This window comes from Agrilus planipennis, unplaced genomic scaffold, assembly GCF_000699045.2.
Source record: "Agrilus planipennis isolate EAB-ADULT unplaced genomic scaffold, Apla_2.0 scaffold12, whole genome shotgun sequence".
Classification (NCBI taxonomy): domain Eukaryota; kingdom Metazoa; phylum Arthropoda; class Insecta; order Coleoptera; family Buprestidae; genus Agrilus; species Agrilus planipennis.
In genome coordinates, this window is record NW_020439003.1 from 321,483 (window position 1) to 342,987 (window position 21,505).

At 31.3% G+C, this 21,505-nt stretch overlaps 1 protein-coding gene across 1 annotated transcript in view; it reads right to left on the reverse strand.

Annotated features, from left to right (window-relative positions):
- The window catches only part of LOC108733352 (rho GTPase-activating protein 26), a gene marked incomplete at its 3' end in the record, with an annotated part of 74,937 nt that overhangs the window by 35,367 nt on the left and 18,065 nt on the right, over positions 1–21,505 (reverse strand). Inside the window, exon 2 of the mRNA XM_025975995.1 lies at positions 10,818–10,975. Within this exon, the coding sequence (XP_025831780.1) occupies positions 10,818–10,975 (158 nt within the window). The remainder of the gene's footprint in view (positions 1–10,817; positions 10,976–21,505) is intronic.

Consider the following 21,505-nt stretch of genomic DNA (forward strand, 5'->3'; position numbering starts at 1 on the left):
TATTGGAAAGAATAGGAGAACAGAGGACTCTATGGAAGTCAATAAAAAATAGGCGAGATAGGTTGGTAGGACACCTTCTCAGGCATGAAGGTCTAGTCAAATACATATTAGAGGCAGAAACAGGAGTTAGGAGGGGTAGAGATAGACCTAGATTAGATTACTGTTCGCAAATAGTTAAGGATATGCGCTGTTCTAGTTTTAGGGAAATGCGAAGTTTAGCTCAGGATAGGAAAGAGAGGAGGTACGTGTCCAACCAGTCTTAGGACTGACGACCTTATGATGATGATGATGATTCTTCCACATTTAAAAATATCTGACCAGATTTGATATGTTCATATCTTGTTAATACTTTTGTTACACTATTATTTGATACGCATGCTTAACCAAAAATTTAATCAATATATCTATCAGTAGCTCATGTCCACTAATTACTAAATCAGAAATTTCCCACCTGTGAATATTTTTAGAACAATGCATCACCTTCAGAAAATTTTTAAAATTTTTGCGTATGATATCTGACATAGTTTATTAATAGCGTGGTAATGTTTGAAAAAAGAAAATTTATTTTTTTTACATTGATGTGGTTTGTTTTTAAATCTAAATTTAGTTTTGTAGCATAAACGAAAGACCATGATGCCCTATCATTAGAAAGCAATAAGAATGTTCCATGTTCAAGGTTGATATACACATTTTTGACGTCTTTGGTAACAGAAAATAATTAATATATAATACACGCATTCATGATCCTTGTATGCAATATTTATATTATACAGGGTGCGCTATAATTACGAGTAGAAAATTCCTTAATTTCGATTTTTTTAAAACTTCACATAAATTTCAACAGACGAGCACTGTATATAATTTTTTTGTTATTATATATAGTGATAATTAAACTACTGATTAATAAATTACAGTTCAACATTGCCACCCTAATCCCTCAGTATTTTATAATCGTTGGTTATATACTCATCCCTAAGGAATCGGTTGAATATTATTAAGCAGTAAAAAATAAAAGTGAAAGTGTACTTATAATACGCAATTATAAATTGTTAAGGAACATTGCAACGAATCTGGTATGACGAAGGTTCAGACCTGGAAAGTCAATAAAAAGTTGCATCAAACGGATCTTTTTAATGAATTGGTGAAAGTAAATTTATTACATCTGTAGGCCATCTTCTCTATTTGCTTTTACTTAAAAAAAAGTCTTCGCTGTTTACATTTAAAGTAATTGCTCAACTCGTAATTATTATAGGTCAATGGAATTGTAGATAATTACCATTATTTATTATGAGAAGGCATTGTAGTATGCTTTTCCGCGCATATAATACAGGGTCAGTCTCGTTATAGAGAGTCGGATTCGGAAATACATATTAACGGGAAATCTGGAGATTGTTTTCATCGTTTCGTTTTCATTTCAACGTGGAAATCCTTACTTTTTCCCCTACGGCGAAGTCTGCGTTCAGCGTCAAATTTCACAGAAAAGATTTTCTGAAAACATCTCCTAATACTGCTGATACACTAATGACAGTTATATGTTATATGAATCCAGGAAAAGTCCTGTAGACACATATTATAGGGCTGAGTTATGGTCATGAGAAGATTGGGATTGCTATGATTAGGTCTCCAGAGATCAAACTACTTTTAATAATTGAGGATGAAAGTTACAGAAATAGGGGAATCTGTGTCTAAAAATCTTACGACCATAACTCAACAAGACTTCATTCTAAAGAAAATATGAGTAGGAAATGTAAAGGAAATTTCCTCCTGATTAGTAATGATAATTTTTTTAGCGTACCTGCAGCGGTTAAAGAAGTATTTTCAGAAAACCTATTTTTAATGTGGTCCCGTAGGAAGACCTCGTCGGAGAGGGAATGGTCAGAATTAGGATTTCCATGTTAAAGTGAAAACGAAATTATTAACACAATTTTCAGATTTTTTGATAATAATTTCGAATGTGACCATCTTTGATTTCCCAACTGGTTAAAAAAAAAATGAACATTTTGATTTCCAAAGTATAAGGTATGTTTGTAAAAATGATTTCGATTCATTTTATAGAAAATATAATTCGATACAAAATGACCTGTAGGTTACCCTTACTACAGCAAAGTTAGATCTAACTACCATTCTCTTGGAAAAGCTTAATAAGATTTTCGCTGTCGATACATGCGTAATACGCATATAAAAAAAAAATAAGAATTTTATTCAACTGTTGGAAACCAAAGTATTAAGTTTTCATAAAAATTGTTAAGCCTTTTACGTAAAAGTCTACTTATTTGTGACTCAGCTTACGCCACCGCCTAATCTAAAAAGCTAAGCTTTCAGACTTGTTATGACTAGACATGTTGTTAGCTTTAAATCAATATGGACAATGTACGTACAATAAAAGAAAAAGAAAGGAATCCTATTTCAGTACGAGACTGTTTACTATATCGCATAAATCCAACCAAGAACACTTTATTTAAATTTTAATTTATGAACGAAAGCATTCTCTTATTCAAGACAGAAGAGAAATTGAGAAACCCATATGCACATAGACATGTACAATAACGACTTTTAGATGAAAGCTGTAAAATATTTTTTCAGAAATGCCATTAAAAACACCGGATATCGCCTTTACATTCTCATCATCGGAGATGTTTCAAGATACAAATTAATGTAGCTTTGTACGAAGCCAATTGCAAAATTGAGGTCTTCTAAGCTCTTGGGCTGCAGGGGTAAACAACAAGCACGGCAGTGTGACCAATAACAGCACCAAAAATTTCCCTGCAGGCCCATCAATTGGGACACCTTACTTTTGAGATTATCCTCGTAATTACAAAGCATTTCTAAAATAAATAATTTTTTTACTCAATATTATTCAGTATCTGCCAATATACATACAATAAATAAAAATGCTTGAAACCGTATCCATACAATGTTAATCGAAAAATACATATGGTAGCCATTAACTATCGAAACAATTTTCAGTGTTCTCCGAATCGTTACATTATGTAGATAACCGTAACATTTAGTGGATTGTCTCACTGATACAAACAATTTAAATGACATAAAACTCGTTATTTGTCTGGCCTAACAGTAACGACTGCCGATAAAAAATATGGATATTTTTAAACGAATACAACGTACCTAAATGTTTTACGTCTGTTCTTATGCATTTCGAATCTTTAGGTCTGTGCTCATTCAATATGAAAATGGATGCCTTTATGGTATTCCGCAGTCAAATGGGTAGAATAAAATCCTTATAAATGTTATGTTTTCTTCACAACTTTTCGGTTTGATGTCCTACATATCAGATAACGAGCCCTAAGTGGTAATTTGGCGTGAATAAAAGGTATAGTTTGGGAGTAGTTTTAATAAACGTGAATAATATTTGTAATATTTCATCTAAAAATTGTCAATTGCTCACTAGGAGCCGTCCTGAAAATACGTCACTTAGAAATTCATCTTTTTGGACTCCTCCCTTCTGGTAAGTCACATTTTCAGGGACTTCCCTAACAAATATTACGTCACAAAAGCTAGCCCACTCCCCTATAAACGGTTTCTTGTGATTAAAAAATAGCAATGAGAATGACTCATCATCATAAGGTCGTCAGCCCTAAGACTGGTTAGACACGTACCTTCACTCTTTCCTATTCTGAACTAAACTTCGCATTTCCCTAAAACTAGAACATCCCAGATCCTTAACTATTTGCGAACAGTAACCTCTACCCCTCCTAACTCCTGTTTCTGTCTCTAATATGTCTCTGACTAGACCTTCATGTCTGTGAAGGTGTCCTACCAACCTATCTCGCCTATTTTGTATTGACTTCCATAGAGTCCTCTGTTCTCCTATTCTTTCTAATAAAAAGATTAAGATTAATTTTAAGAATTGCCAATTTATGGAAAAAATTAAAATGAAATTAATCAACTACGAACGTCATGTTTCCTTAAACCACCCTCATACTTCATCACACTAAGCAACACTCCTGCTTCCCCATTAATTGCGAATGAATTTTATGAATGGCATCCTACCTTTTTTAAATTTTCTATTTTTTTTGTATGTATATGTCCCCAGCAGTAACCTGTACAAAAATTATGAAACGGTGTTTCTTTTTAATTTCATTAAGCATCTGTAATCGTCTTGAAGCAATAAAACGCACAAGTATGTGTTACATTTATATGTGTGTGCATGGCTTTGGTGTAGCTTTAACAATCGCAGAAACAATTTTCAGCTTGAGGCAACATTCCAATGCGTAAATAATAACGTGTGCTTCTCTGCTCACTACACTCTTCTTTTAGAAGCAACGTTGTTGTAATAGGCCGTCATTAAATAGACGAGAGTTACGAGATTGCATTTTTGAAATTCTATCTGCCGGTAATTATAAATCTTCTGCGACCATCCGCTGAGCTTTTTACTTACTCTTATACACTGTTGTACACGCAATTGTTGCCTATTCTTCTACATATTATACAATATATATATTATATGTATACGTACTCGATTAACTATTATGGTTAAACACTTACGACTAGGCCAGACTAAAATCAGTAACGTGGCTAGACCCATAACAGAAAAAAGGAGTCAGTAGGTTTATCTTTTGGTTTTTTTTAAATGTTCACAAAGGTGTGTATAATTTTCTTTCCCATTTTCAAAAAAGAAAAAATACGAATTACATCCCTTCTTCGTAATAAAAGTCAAATTGGGGACGGGGAGCTGAAAGATTCGATTGCGACAACCAAATTTTGTACCAAAGAATTTCTACCTATCCAAATATTGTAATGCATCAATTCAACTTACCACTCCTTAGATTTAAATCAAAATTGGACAAGATGTGTTGTTATTTTGCAATAATTTTAGTCTGATTCATACCCCAATTCACCCAAATTCACGTGTTCACCAGTTAGGAATTCAATTAAGTAAAAAAGCTCTTATTAAACTAGAAACTTACACTTAAATAATTGTAATTCAATCTCAGCGAGTGTAAATTACGCTAAATGTTTTCGTTGATAAATAATCTACGAGATTTCTCCTAATATTGGAACATATGTGACTTTGAATATAATTTTGCTAGCAAACAACAGTGAAACATTCACTTAAATCTAATTATTGGTTAATTACTATTTCTATTTGCGGCTTGCGGTTGTACAGTTTTTTTTGTACAAAAACGCCTAACCAGGAAGAGGTTTTTATGGTCTGTACTATTGAATGCGATAAACTAAAAGGTTATTGACAGCACTATTTATGAAAATAGAACAACCATTTTCGGGTTAGACAGCATACTAGATTTCATTACCGAACATAAAACTGAATAAACAAGTTTACTGCTCGAAACGCATCATCATAGTTTTAGTTCAAGGAACACTGAAACCCAGAAAAAGAATACTTTACATACACAAACAAAAAAAATATATTAAAAACGAACAGTAATATAAATAACTTATTTCTGCTTTCAATTTGCTCAAAAATTCGTACTACTACAACGTAGTTGTAATCGTGTTGTTTTCATACTATTTGTATATTTCAACGAGGATAGGGAATTAATACAACTAAGGGTAGGGGGGATTGGCGCAAAGTATTAGTTTAGGGCATGATGGTGGATATTAGATGCCACATAGTTTGGGTATTGAAACATTTTTTGTGAAGAAAAATATCGTCTTTAGAATCAAATTAAACAGATCGTAGAAGAACTTTGTGTGGACCATAAAAACGCAAATTAATTAAAATACTCATGGTGAAGCAAGGACCTCGAATATCTCTTCCTCGGTGGAAAGTAGAAAAGTAAGGAGGTATAATGAGTGTAGCAATAATATTTGATCCTAATTCCCAATGCACCTAAGACAAAAAATTGAACATTCTGCAGACCCATTGGTAGATTGTAATTTATAGATTGATTTTTTTGAAAGTGTTTTACACAAAATATACATATGTTTCATCTATTCTCCCTGAGGATAAGATAAAATTGCAGAAACTATGTTTAGGTTCTTTTCTTATGCAATAATGAATTATACCACCATCATCAACTTAACGAAAACAAAAATATTTACAAAAACGAGGAATGTTTAGTTAATTTATAATCTATTATCACTGCTGCGAGTATGCAATTTTAATAATAATATTATTATACAAACAGAATTGTATTTATAACAATACGTATTCGCATCAGATACACCGTATCATCCACAAACAAGACAAAATATTTTTAATATATATATATATAATCCCTAACAACACAAATAATTTGATAATTATAAGTAAATGGATTTTCGTATAATAATATGCATCGTATATAAATAAATCGTCGATTTACAAAATAGGAACAGAAAAGATAATTTTTCATTGATTGGCGGCTGTTTTGTCTTTTTTATATATTACCTATATGTAAATTTTTTAATACATTTTCCTCCAATGACTCAACTCGAATCAATAACTGTTATTAATAAAAAAAATAAGAAAAAGGCAATGTAAACAACTTCAGACTATTTTCAATCTTCCCGTAGAACGTACGCCTAGCCCTCGATGTGGTGCCTGATTAAAATGAAAAGAAATACATTGCATTTTGTGAGAAGATGCTCTGTAACCTCATTGCAGAAGGACATAAGAATCACGAGAAGCAACAGGTAGATATTTTTTTGACGTGCATGCAAAGCTAAATTGCGAAACCAGGAACATTCACTTCGAAAAGGTCGAAAAAAAATACAGTTACCTATAATAATAAATAGAAATGTAAGAAATAATTAAATACAACAGATAGAATAGTAGAAGCATTGAAATCGCAAATTGTGACGTAATTGTGATATGCTGTTAGGACTATTAATTAATTAAGATAGTGTAAACTCAAGTTTGCAGCGTCGAAAAATTTTGCTCGCTCGGTACCTAATCATGTTTAAAAGTGGAAATGTGTATTTACATATGTCTATGTCTTATTAACAAAGTGACAAATCAATAATTGAAAACACTCAAAGTTTTTCTCTAAATGAGAGAATTTTTGCTATAGAAAAGAACGGTTCGTTCCTAACACTTAGTTTTATATTTAAACTGGTTAGGTTCAAATTAGCTGCAATTGGGATTTTCATTACCCTTGATGACCCAAACGACACATCGAAAATCAGAAATTAATCACGCTTTGGGATTTCAGCCTTTTTTATGTACGATTCTACTGGCTCTAAGGGTGGTAACAGAGAATTGTACAACTTCAAATAGAAAAATACCTAGATGTTATATGTAATCTGAAACAAATTCTCTTCAATCATATTGAAATTCATTTACAAAGACCAAAGTTTTTTTATTTTACTGTGCTGCCTGAATTATTTTTCAAAGTCAACTTCTCCTATTAATTCTAAGAATTCGTTCACATTACAGTATACATGTCTGCAAGAAACTCCTTGCGAGCTTCAGCATATTGGATAATCCTTCTTTGTAATACAAGAAAGTGACAAAAGGAACATACCTCTATTCTTAATACCGATAAAAATAAAATCTATTTCATAGAAGTTCAGCGAACTTAAATTTAATTAGTCATTATTATTATTAGGCAAGGTGGATGTCTATCTACATATGTGTAACTATTCAAAACGAATAAGTAAACGAAAATTGATTTGGATTCTCCAACTTCCTGGATAGACGTTAAAAATAGATCGATCGATGTGAACTGTAACGAAAAGTGTGGGTAGTTTTAGTATCTTTGATCATCGCACCTACTAGTTAATATTTTCTTTATATGATATGTTGTATCTACTTTATTGTTTAACTGTCCTGATCAACCAAACAAAAAAGTTCGTGAATTCATAAGTTTGATCATAAAAAGCCACTGTGTCTGCGAAATCTGTAGTTTCAATTATCCTAGGTTCCTTATTGATTTGTCAGTAAAATTATTTTTTCAAGTGAACAAATAAGTATTTCGATCACTTTTATATTGAAATTAATCAATTTACAAGGAAACCAAAAAAGGGCACATTTAACATCACACTCGCATATAAGTTCAGTTCTGTTTTAATGTATGTTTCACGTTTCAATAACAAGAGAGCAAAGACCTCGTTTAAGGGTGTTTTATTATTTATTGCATATTCGTTTTGACCTATATTCAACCCCTTGGAAATTGTTGATGCAGCTGACATACTTCTTTTGTGCTTTGAGCTTTACATATTCAAACGACGCCACTACATTCTTGAAAAATTCAGTAGCTACATATATGGAATATCTGGGAATATAAGAAGGAGCATGTACTTACCTTTTAATACAAAAAAAATCATACACGATATATTTGCAGGTAGAGTAACATTCTTATTCGATAATGAGCAAATCTTTTTATATGAACGTACAATTGAACAAGAATTTTAGTAGAAATAATACATTTCGTAAAGCTTTTAATATTATCTGATAAGGACGAAAGGCTTATAAGTTTGAGGAGCCCAGAGTCCTACGTAATTCAGTTTCTAATACGTAATTGTAATAAATAATAGTAAATAAGTTAATATTAAAATTAGAAAATTGCATGAATTTACTAAAGTTATCTAAAAGAAAATAATTAAGGATTCTTCTTTTACACCGAATAATTGGATACAAAAGGATCATTTAAATTTTCAGATTTTGTTCCATATACTTATTATCCTCCACCATCAACATATCATCTCTAGTAAAGAATAATCTTGCTCTTATTTTGATATTTACAATACGGACATAATTATTCTGCAATTAAATCTGCAAGCCATTCTACAGTAGTTTCTAATTGACCCTGATTTTTCCAGTGTTTATGCAATTATTATTTTTTTTTTTAGAGCGAAACAAATGTACCTATTATTGATCAATAGGTTCAGCACCTTGAGCTTTGAGAATTACACGAGGATCTTTGCTTAGTAACGATTTATTTTGCTGTCTAGTACATTCTCACTAATTAGACGCTCGTTGTGAGAAAAATCCTGAAAGAATTAACCTCGATATCGACAGGTACCTGCCTGCGTACGTACCTACAGATGCCTAATACATACTAAAACGGCTAGCATCGAAATAGAAAGTTTCGCTTTTTATACGAACCTCTTATTAGAGATAAATTTTTGTAAGTTGTACCTATATCTACTTAACTCAAAGACCGCGATGATTTTTTTTCATCTCGACTGAACCTATTAAAATAAAAGTGGTCGCACATCGATTAAAGATGAAATAAATATCGAATAGATAGTCAATATGCTTACAAAACTAAATTCACTATTAGGAAAAGATGTTTGAGATAAATTTAACTCATAATACCTAAAAGATAAAGTACATTTTACAAGAAGAATTTAGTACAAGAAATTTTTATAAGTGATCACAAACAAAGGTTGAATTCACCACTTTACAGCTGATAGAGTGCAAAAACACAACACTTCGTCCACGAAAAAAGCAAAAGGTTAAACAATTTAGTGAGGAATATTGCGTACAATTTCTTAAAAAATTAAGAAATAAGTGATCTTGCTTGCAAAAAAAACAGTTTTATTACCCGTACAACGCACCAGCCCACAAATGAATTTTGGTAATAAAAAATTTAGAGATTGAATTATGAATTGTTGGAATAATCTCCCTATTCTCCAGATTCCCTTTCCTATGACTTTCATCTATTCCCAATCAAACAAAGAAGCACTACTACTGATATTTTGAAGTGCAGTCAGGGATACAATCCGATTGTAGGAAAAATGTTTGATATTAAACAATAAATGCATTATCAAAATCATTACTACGATGAGAACTTTTCACGATGCCCTCGTATATCGCGTATCTATCGCGCGTTCGTCAAGGGAAAGTTTTTTGTTTACTTTCACTTAATTATTTTTGTAATGTGCGAGATTAGTTTCGATGCAAAAAGAAAAAAAAATGAGACAAGACGATAATTATCCATCAAGTATAATGGTACCACGTAGTGAAAACAATGCGTAAACATTTCAAACTATTATTACGCGACATCTTACTTGCATACGAAAATTCTCATTAGCATAGCTATTAAACTTATTTACACACGTATTTTACGTAGCAAAAACATCCTTAAGCTTCTAATTAGTTGAATAAACAACATTCTTTATGCACGAGTCAAGAGTTTATTACTTTTTTCATGAATAACTAAGTGGCGCCCAAAGAAATATTGCAACTTCCGTTGTAGTAGGATCTAAAAAGCTAAGAAATGATACAAAACGGAAATTTTTTGAAACAATTTGACGATTATTTGTGTGGTGCTTATCAAAACTGAACCTTTTTAATAGAGACCACACCCATCTTTTCGATACTACACTACTGATAACGATTGCAATAGTTACAGCAGTTTAAAAGTTTAAAATGACTGTACTGATAAGATTAACCAAAATTCACTAGCACGAGTTATTATGCCATATATTACGAAGTATAATTACAGTTACACTTTCACTTTTTTCGCGATGCTTTTATTTATTACTTAAACGTAACTCGTCTAATTGCAGTCCCTTTAAATTTCCTCATTTTCCAAAAGGTTAACATATGTAAATGCAATTATATATTGAGAAATAACAAGTACGTACCTACTTTTCATAAGCTTACTGAAGTGTAATGAATGAAATCGTTTCGATGTTGAGGACACATTAAATTAGGACAAAAATATTTTTTACTATTACTTAAATTGAAGAGTTAAACACAAACTTTTAGTTTTTAAATTGACGATCAATGAACTAAACAACAAAAAGTACATTTCAAAAATGAAAAAAATATAGGTACATCAATTTAAAATTCAGAGTAATTATTATCTAAATAATTATCATTCAAGAATCACTATTTTTGCAAACTATTATTTAGTAATTTATGAGTTCAATTACAACATAATTTAAATAAATAATAAACTCACCATTCTATCCCGTTCATCCTCAATTGAGCTAATTAATTTTCCAAATTCGCTGAGAGATCTGGATATGACTCTTTCGTCATCTGTCTGTGTTCCCCCAATACATTCAAAAGTGAATGACTGGAGGCTTTTTGAAAAGGATCTTTGTGCTTGACTTAATTCTGAAACAAACAAAATACGAAATTGTAGACATCACAAAAAAGTCCCTGCAATTAAGGATATCTCAATTATTATAATAAAACTGCTCATCTGCAGTGTGACTTCTTCAGCTTCAGTTGAAAAAACCTGCTTCATACTTTTGCACTCTAAACTTAGAAACAGATTGGGAAATAGGAGAACTTCAAAACTGATACTCTTGTTTAAGTATAACAATGAACATAAATAAATTTTAGACATAACTATTAACCCAACTTTGTACTAGTTTTGCCAAGGACTAAAGGTAATCGAAAACTATAACACCTTGTTTTTTTTGAAATGACAACCAACATGGATCCTCAGGATGTCGTCTAAGGCAATTTAATGAAATTCACCCCAACATCCATGCAGGAAATCTTTCCCTATCTCACCCTTATTCACATATATATATACATAAGAATACAAGAAAGCATCTCCAACATCCTAGCATGGAACCTTTCGTTTATCGAAGGATAAATTTAAATGAAACATAAATATTATGTAACGTAGTAATAATGTCGGTATGCATATGTAATGTAATAAAGAGTTATGTAAAGAATCCACTACCTATCTTTCGTCTTAACTTCAAGGATAATCTTCTCTCGTTGTTTTCAGAATTTTATTCAACATTAGCTGTTCGATTTGATTACATCGCTAATCCCTATTTTAGTAGTAATTTGAAAACTCCTTTTATAGTGGACGATAAAATTGTATAAGGAACCTTTGTTCAAGATTTCAAACTTCCTGACTCAGCGGTTTAAGCTGTTCCTTGATCGATACATCAAACTTTGAACCTTGTTTTCACCCTGAATTTCGCCTAAATTGCAAGTCTCTAGACCCAGGTGTTTGGGCTGTGCGTTGATATTGGATACTTTACCCTTTTATATATGCAATATTTCATTTATGAATTTATTTTGGATGACAATATTTAAAATCAGAAATTCGATTAGTGGAATCGCCTTTTATTATATTAAGTACTTAAAACTATTGTAAGTTCAAGATAAAATTATATTGGAAGCAAACTACACCTGCGGAGATGCCTCGACATTAAGAGAAAATTATGTATTTTGATAGTAACCGCTTTTTGCTTAGTTTTATGTTAACGTTCTGCAATTCTAAAAGAGCTTTTTACTTCTAAGATATTCTGTTACATATGTACAACGGTAATGTAAACCATACATCTGGCAATAAAATTTGCACTTTACTTTCGCGTTTACATTAGTACCTATATGATTAGCAACCCCATTTCGATTTCCTTTGAAGTCGCTCTTTTCCGCGTCAGTTTCACCTTCTCAAGATTCTCCGAACTTGTTCTATCTATAGCGTTTCTATTTAAACTAAAAAGAAATTACCGGTGAACGAAATTATACGTTGTACAGATAGATGACTGACTACCGATATCTCAGCAGCATGGATGATAAAATGCTATAGTTCGACGCTCATCTAAATTGGCACATTAAAATAACGATGGAAAGCAGATTGATCCGTATTGATGGGAGGATTGAAATGTGTGCGGAAACTTTTTCTCATGTTCAGTTGAAGCAACAACTAAAACGCGTATGTCAGTGGCGGCACATAGGTGGAAATAATAAATGAACTATATTAACTCAACTAATACACAGCAGTCGTAATGTAACAGGCAACAATCGATTTTACGGGAGACACTCGGTTGTGAACGTCGGATAACGGAAACCCCGCATAATGTGAACTTCTTTGTTAGTTATTGTGTTTCTCTAATAGAGATAGACGCTTTTTAAATGTAGTAACCAGAGACAGAAGACGGTGACGTCGACATTACTAATGTACTGACTGAAGTCACAAACATTTTGTGTTTCAGTTCATCATTGGTAAACTTCGAATAAGATGCCTCTAATTAGCCATGAAAAAAGGCTTTCTGAATAGATGATCTCGCAAGATGTACCTGTCATAGATGTATCCAGTAAAATAGGGAGTCTGGAGAAACGATTCATATTCACCCTTCATACGCATATCAAAATTTTACGCTTACTATTTGCATTACGTAATTGGTAGAAAACAAAGCTATTCCTTCTTTTTTTTTTAAAAAAAAAAGATAAGGGTAGATGCGTGCCCCAGTGAACTTTTACACTAGCCGCCACTGATTTACGTTGTGAAATAGGCGGTAGCTGTACAGAAGAGTAAAGGGTCGTCGACCCTTGGGAAGACCGAACAGTTTTGGTCGATATTCAGCCGTGGCTGGTGGAGATGGGACGAAGGAAATATTTGCACAGATCCACAGGATCTGAAAGTCACTGTTGGATAATAAAAGCAACGAGATTCGTGTTGTTATTATTTCATTACAACAACATTAAATACAGATTTTGTTTACTACAAGATGCTCACGAGTGTTGACAGCGGCCAGAGTGTGTAAGGAGGCAAGCCAGCTAAAATTAAATCGTTTCAATAGCACTCCGTGTTGTTGTATACATGTACATAAAATAAATATAATGTTACTTATTATTATCGACAGCCGATATCTCGTAACCCTCATCTCGACATAAACTTAATTATCCAACGCTGGTAAACTCAATCGCTGAATGATCGTCTCACAGATAAATAAAGTAAAACATTTACAGCACAAATGATGGTTTCATCTAATCAGTAGTAAAATACACAAATACCTAGTTAGTATTGTATATGCATGAAAAAAGGGGTCAAAGGCGTGTAGGTACTACTTAAGGACAAAGGATTCCTTAAAATGAGCTTTTCTTTTATTGACCTGAAAATTAAGTTTGATTCTCTTAGACTAGGAGCCGAGAGACGTTTTGAGTACGGAAAATATGAGGAAAGAATTTCGCAAACGAACTACACTTTAATTCAGTACGCATAAATAATTAGCAAATGGATATTGGCAAGCAATCTCATTCCGCAATTTCTCTTTACTCTTTGACATGCAAATTTTCACAAGAAATGGCAGATTTATAACTAATTCACTTGCTCTGAGGTGAAAGAATAACAATATTTGGCAGTAATAGAAGCTTGTATGACATGTTAATAAGAGTAGATATCACTTGAGATAAAAAATTAATTGTTTATACCAAAAGCCAGCTCAAAATGCATGATTAGGCGTAGAGTACCATTAATACTAATTTTTATAGAGGATAAAGAGGTTTAAAAGCATAATTTTTTTGGAAATGNGCTTGTATGACATGTTAATAAGAGTAGATATCACTTGAGATAAAAAATTAATTGTTTATACCAAAAGCCAGCTCAAAATGCATGATTAGGCGTAGAGTACCATTAATACTAATTTTTATAGAGGATAAAGAGGTTTAAAAGCATAATTTTTTTGGAAATGGATTATTACCTACGTTAAATTCATATCAGTTATCGCGTTAATAAAAATGATTTTTTGTATCTAAGCTATAAGATTCATTAAAATTAAGATTAAATCCATGAAATAATTAGTCAGAGGATAACGATTTTTTGTATCCTAATTTACAAGTCATTTAAGGTAGGAGTATGCCTATGAGATAGTTTGTCAGCGGGTCTAAGGGTTATTTATACGGTGACCCTTCAATATGAAATTATTATTTTTCAGTGGAATTTTTTCTTGTCTCAATAAATTTTTGTATCCTACCTTTACGAGTTATTTAAGATAAGATTATGCCTATGAGATAGTTTGCCAGCAGATTTAAGGGTTATTTATAGGGGACTAAACCCCTCAATACTAAATTATTATTTTTTAGTGGAAGAAATACAAATCGTAAAAAAGAAATCTTATTACAGCGATGGGTAAGAACTTTTGTTTCTTGACTTTTAGGCTCAACCAAGTGCTTTCGCTAATAGCTTTTAAAATAAGTATTTTCATATGTTTTGTTTGATCAGTACAATCTGAATTATGTAAACTGAACAATAATACTTTAAATATTTATTTTTTAGTAAAAATTTCTATAAACATTACGACTGTTTTCTGATATTTTTAGTATCTCTTTCTTGTTATTCCTATCAATTAACAAAAAATTTGAAAAATGTACAGGTAGAATGATAATTTTGCATTATTATCAAACAAAGGACAAAAGCGAAGTCCTGCAGTAAACACAATAAACTGTTCATGTTTACCATCAATAGTTGCTTTGCAATCAAATTGATTTAATTTTTGTCATGGTTAACAGTGCATGAAGGTTAAATGGAAAATGTTATAGCTGATTTAAAAATATAAATAGCCTAGCAACATCCTTACATATGCGTACTATGTACTCGAATGACCATTAATGGTCCAATAATTTCTGTATCTTTGTTGTTAACACATGACGATTTAAATTTATTATCTAACTTAAATTTTATACGTTTGGTGCATAAATAACACCGAAAACCGATCAAATAAATATTTTAGGGTAGATATGTAATGTGAATGATATCGTTATGTTTATGGAAGATAAATAAATCCCTTGACAGTTAAGAAGTTTGAGATAAGGGATCCTTCTCTATAATTTTCAACGAGACTTGGAACTGTTATATCTGCCTATCGGGGGGGGGATGAGAGATAGTAATTTACTACTTAGAACTGACATGATAGATAGAGGAACATTTATACATATTAGTTTACATTGTTGGTTATTACAATCCACTGTATAGTAATTGCTAATCGTAAATACAGAAAATTAAACTCAAATATGGCGATATGGAATCTTTATTGTTCTTTTTGAGAAACAAATATGCGACTCATGAAACAATTTCTGCGCATTTTTATAAACATGAGCCCCTGGAAGAATTTAAAATATCTTCAGGAAAATAAAGAAACCAAAATAGAATATTGAAAATAATAAATAAGAATCAATTCATATTGGATAATAATCCACTAAATATTAGACAGATATTTTCTTTTGAATACTTGAAGTATTGAAATGTAGATCGAAGTAATACATTTATCAGTACAAGAAATAAAAGTATATTATTACCTCTCAGAATTAAAACTGTTAGTGTGAAAAGTAGTCAAACAAATGCAATAAAGCTATTTAATCAGCTGCTAAATGAGTTAAAAGCTTAATCACACTAAAATTTAAAAAATGGATTGTAAAAAACATCGAATACCAAATACAAATATCCATTTAATTAATTATAGTTAATAAAGAAAAAAAATATATAAGAAACTAAAGGATAACTTATTTTACGCAAATTTAAACTTTGACTTTTTTCTTTTTTTCAAAATTGTTTATTTTTTGCATTTTCAATTGCTAAGTTAGATATTAAGATTAGATGGTCCTACACACAGGTAACTGCATTTACCTCTGTAGGGTTTACTATGTGATTACATGTGTTTACAACTGGTAATAAATAAATAAACAATCTTAACAACTGTAATGTCTGCTACCAATAAGTAACTAGCGGATTTCCTTACAAACGTTTACAACGAAAGCAGCTTTATACAAAATTTCGAAAAATTAATGTATGTATTAAAATCATAAGAAAACCTGATTAATTTTTATCGTATTCGCACTTCGATGAGCGATACAAAAGTTGAAGTAGAAAGTTAAACAACACACCTATTTTATTATCAAGCAATTTACTGGAAATTTGTTATTGGGCACAGCCTGCATAGAAAAATGTGATTAACAAGATTAAAAAGTCCAGTAATTACTCGATTCGACAAAAATCTTTTCATAACTAAAACTGAACCTAAACATAGGAATCGTCTATGTAAAATCCAATATTTTAAATGTACTTCTTTTTAAGTAGGTCTCTGTATTATATTTTGTACACCCTACATAATCTGTCAGTCGTTATACAAAGTTAGTCATTTCCATGTTAGATTTGCTTATTATGTAGGTGAAACAGACACAAACACATATTTACGACCCGGTCGGCAAGTGCAGGTGTAAAAAGCGAGGATATCATATTAAGCAAATTGAGTCACTGTAAGCCGATTGGGGTTAATTTACTTCTGATCAAGTTACCTGTTATAGAAACATGGATATACTTAAGCGAGAAACGTCAACGTTATTTGCTGACACAACTTTATGCGAGATAACTTCATATAAAGTTCGAGAAAGCTCGTCATACACTGCCAGTCTTATACCTAATTATGAAAAATTATTATGCTTACTCTTTCATACATGACAATTTTCAGCAGTTTATGCATATAAACGACGGACTACAGTTTGTTTTCAAGCATACTTACTAAGTAATTAAAATTCTAAAAAAGAATTAATAAATTGTTTCCCGAGTAAAACTTTTTAAATTCTAAATTAAATGTTTTCGTATACCTCAAAAAAATTAATTCTCTTTTCGTTCTGCTGTAAACGGTTAAAAATAGTTTTTGTTCTTCAATTTGTAGCCGGGTATTTGAAGACACTTTGCAAAAATAAATATTCTAATTGTAAGGTCAAAAGGAAATTGGCGAGATGGGTTCATAGGATACCTTCTCAGGCNTCAATAAGAACTAGGCGAGATAGGTTAGTAGGACACCATGAAGGTCTAGTCAGAGACATATATTAGAGGGGGAAACGGGAGTTAGGAGGGGTAGAAGTAGGCCTAGGCTAGATAACCGTTCGCAAATAGTTAAGGATATGGAATGTTCTCGTTTCAGGGAAATGCTAAGATTAGCTGAGAATAGGGAAGAGTGGAGAAGTCAGTTTTAGGACTGACGACCTTATGATGATGAATTGCATTTAAAATGCTCCTCATCATATATATAATATTAAGTAAATATATAAAGATTTTGTTACCCTTTTGTTTGGGAGACAAAGCCCTAACAAATACCGAAATACATTACAAATCAATACGTTTTTATACTTTATTATTGGGTACAAAAGCAGTCATTGAAAACTTATTGACGGTGTTGTAACAAGTGCGAATCAATCGATCAAAAAAAAATGGATCATTTATTAAACGTTTGTTTTAGTAAATAGATCACGTACAACAGAAAATTACGTATCTGCGCATTTAATCACCTCTGACCTTGATATCTCACTTTTATATTATGTACTATTGTATTACATAGTAATGGAGTACAAAAGGTGATCAGTACTAATTAGTATAGACATGTCCCCCTTTATACAAGTTTAATTATTTGCTTTTCATTGTCAGTCAACAACAAAATATTTGAACTAAGTCACAAAGAAATAGAAAGTAAACTTCGAAAACTATAAGACAAAACTTTTTCATTGCAAACAAATGGGTACATGCACGCAACCTTTAAATACTAGTTACATTTGTATTTTGTTTTGACATAAACGGTGTTACCAAAAACGACAATGTATAATTGGTACCTGTCTACGATTGTGGCATAACATAACTTAATTTCATATGTGATAATGCCAATGGAAAGTAAAAGTAAATTTGAAATAGCCCTGAACATTGCAATTCAACTCTGTATTTTGCAAATCAATTAATTCGGGCGTGTAATTAAAAAAAAAATATTAATTTAATAGGAACAACCACAAAAAACAGACAAATACGAGTTTGATTTGGGCTCCCGCGGTTCTGTATCATTAGATCATAATCATTAAAAGCAGGAATAAAGATTTCGAAAAGTTATTTTGGATTTTTCGCTATGCTTTAATGTCGTATATCAAAAAGTATGGTTTATAATTAAAAAAAAAAACAAAAAGTGTTTAAGAATGTGTAAATACGATGAACACAACCCTGGTATTGTACTTTTAAATTCTTACACCCTTCTAGCAATAAAAATGCATGTACGAAACCTAAAAACAACAAAACAAAGTAACACTATCATGAAACCTATGTAGAAGACCAAAAGAAACTGTTGATTGTTATGTTTAGTTGATTCAACCATGGTATTCGCAGACGTCAACAAACCTTTCGTAATTTACAATTGAAACAAAAGAAAGTTTTGACATTCATTCATGCGCAAAATACAAACCACGTCAATTTCCAATTCAACATTGTCATTGGTGTTCGAAAAGAGAGCCGAACACATAGGTATATGGGTTAAGTATTAATAGGACAATTTAAATGTCAATTATCGAACGGCAACGGGCAAACAATAGAGTAAAAGTTTCAATTAAAAATGCTGTGCGAAAGTATTCAGTTTCTCACAGGCGTAAAAATACCACAATAAAATATTTACAAGTGCAATAGGACGATTTATTTATGTATTGTCTACTTAATAGAGAATTAGGTCGATAAGAAAACATAAAATCATTTATATAAATTAATAGATAATACATAGACATATACATACAATTTAGACATCTTTTCGAAGTGAATTAGTTTAATATGAAATATTATTCTGAAAATTCATTTTTGAATCTTATACCCACTACACGCTACCTCAAATTAATGAAGGAAAAATTGTTGCTGTTGTCACATTAGTACGACGGATCGTTAACCTTGTAGGTCGGTTGGTCGTGGTTGCTGTTGTCACCTCTCGTAGTTTAGTGGTCAGAACATTGGTGCGTAAAGCCAAAGGTCCCGGGTTCGATTCCCGGCGGGGGTGTGACAACAGCAACAATTTTTCCCTCATTAATTTGAGGTAGCGTGNAGTTATGGCTTGATGCTTTTTTTTTAATCCACCGTAGATAATAAATTATTCCTAAAACTCTTCGCTTGATCATTATTAATTTCAATTGTTAATTTTAGATATCGATTTAATTCAGTTCAATAATAGAATAATAATAATATAATTTTACCGAATATAATTACTGCATTGAAATGCATGTATTTTTAAATAATACACTTGATAACAATGAATTTGATATTGTTTTATATTGAGGTAAATAGTAAAGTGGGTTAAATTCGCGGATAGATGGCATCAGTTAAGCTCGAGCCTTCTCCTAATTATGCGCATAATGATAGAAAATTACGACTCATCGCAAATCGTATGTTATATTAAGGACGTAATTAACATACTATTCATAATAAACAAAAATGTAGTTGATTTATAGTTTCCTTAACTATATACAATAATGTATTTTATCTATGTATAATACCTAGTGTACTACAGACGAACTTTTGTAATTCGAAATATTATAGCATACACACAAATATTAGTAAACTGATAAAAACTTTCAGTACGTAATTTATTTGATTCCAAACGATTAAAGGTTATTTTCTTGACATTGACAGAGAAAATCCTTGTAATCAAAATATATAAATTCGTTAAACTTCACGTACAATAATTAATTTCATTTCTTGTATATAATGTAGTTTCGTACAAAGAAAATATTTTTTAAAACGTATATTAAAACGGAAACATAAAGTTAGGTATTTTCTGTCGTTAATCGCACCTATTTATTCATGATAAAACTAGAACTATTCCAAAGATTTTATCAAAAATGTAATGTTATCTGGATCGTAAATCAAATAATCTAAAACTTATCTGTAATAAATAGCAACAGTCAATTTTGTTGTGAACGTCGACAAAAGACGATGATGACGCTAATGCAAAAACAATGCAGAGTATCGAACATATGACCCATTATAGAAATGTAACGTGAATAAATAAATTACATAAATTCTGACTGTCCTTGAATTTATAAGGAAAATTGTTTTCGATAGAATGTGCATAAAACACCGTGAACTCCAACATTTTTATACAGCGACAAATTTAGAATATTGTTAGAAATTAGGAATTTCTATTGCATATCCCTTGTTCTACATTTAAAGAATTCAACTGTATACACATATTCTATTTAACATATATGTATTTTAAGTAATTTATTTAACACCAAAGTACACTAAACATAAGTATATATCTAACAATCTATTATTTACATCACTTGTTTTATTTACATCACTGCTTACTTCTTTCGTTGGTGCATTATTTATATCAACTGTCTATTTATTATCACTTCAAAGAATATTATCGAATATTTCCGGAAACTTCCCGTAGGTTTTTTTTTGTAGTATTGTCAATAGTGCTACCGCGCCGTATCGATCACTCGCGGCTTTGGATCATATCAATACGAAAAGTGCCTTTAAAATCTGATTGATTTTAAATTCTGCATATTTTGTAAGTACTTTTTAGCCGACAGTTATGATAAACAGAACACCATATTTCATCGCATTTTTGAAAATAATTTATTTCATATTCCTTAAAGTGACATCTTTTTAACATGTTATCATGCATCGTCAGGTGTTTTTAATATCTTAATCTGATTTTTAATTTGGTTTAATTATTACATTATCTTTCTCCGATATACGTTTCAAAAACAAGCAAGTGCACCTAAAACAGCTAGATGAGCTACGACGCCTCGAAATAAAAAGTAAAAACAAGCACCTAATAAAATACTGGACTGTAGTAACCTCGTTTGTCAAAGTCAAAGAAAAAAAAAATAAGACGAATTGCTTTCAGCCAGCGGGCATCAAACTCTCACTTGAGCCACAACGATTTGGCTCATAATGGTTATCACTAAAGTTCAAGTTTAATTTTTGGCGCACCCATGCCCAACATTTAATTAACATTTTGCTCCAGGCTAATGCCGTATCCGTTCTCAAAGAATGAATAATAAATATTTACTTATTAATTTACTTTAACCTCAATAAACAAATTAATCTTCTAAATTTATTATGGTAATTAGATGTTTCTTTCATCT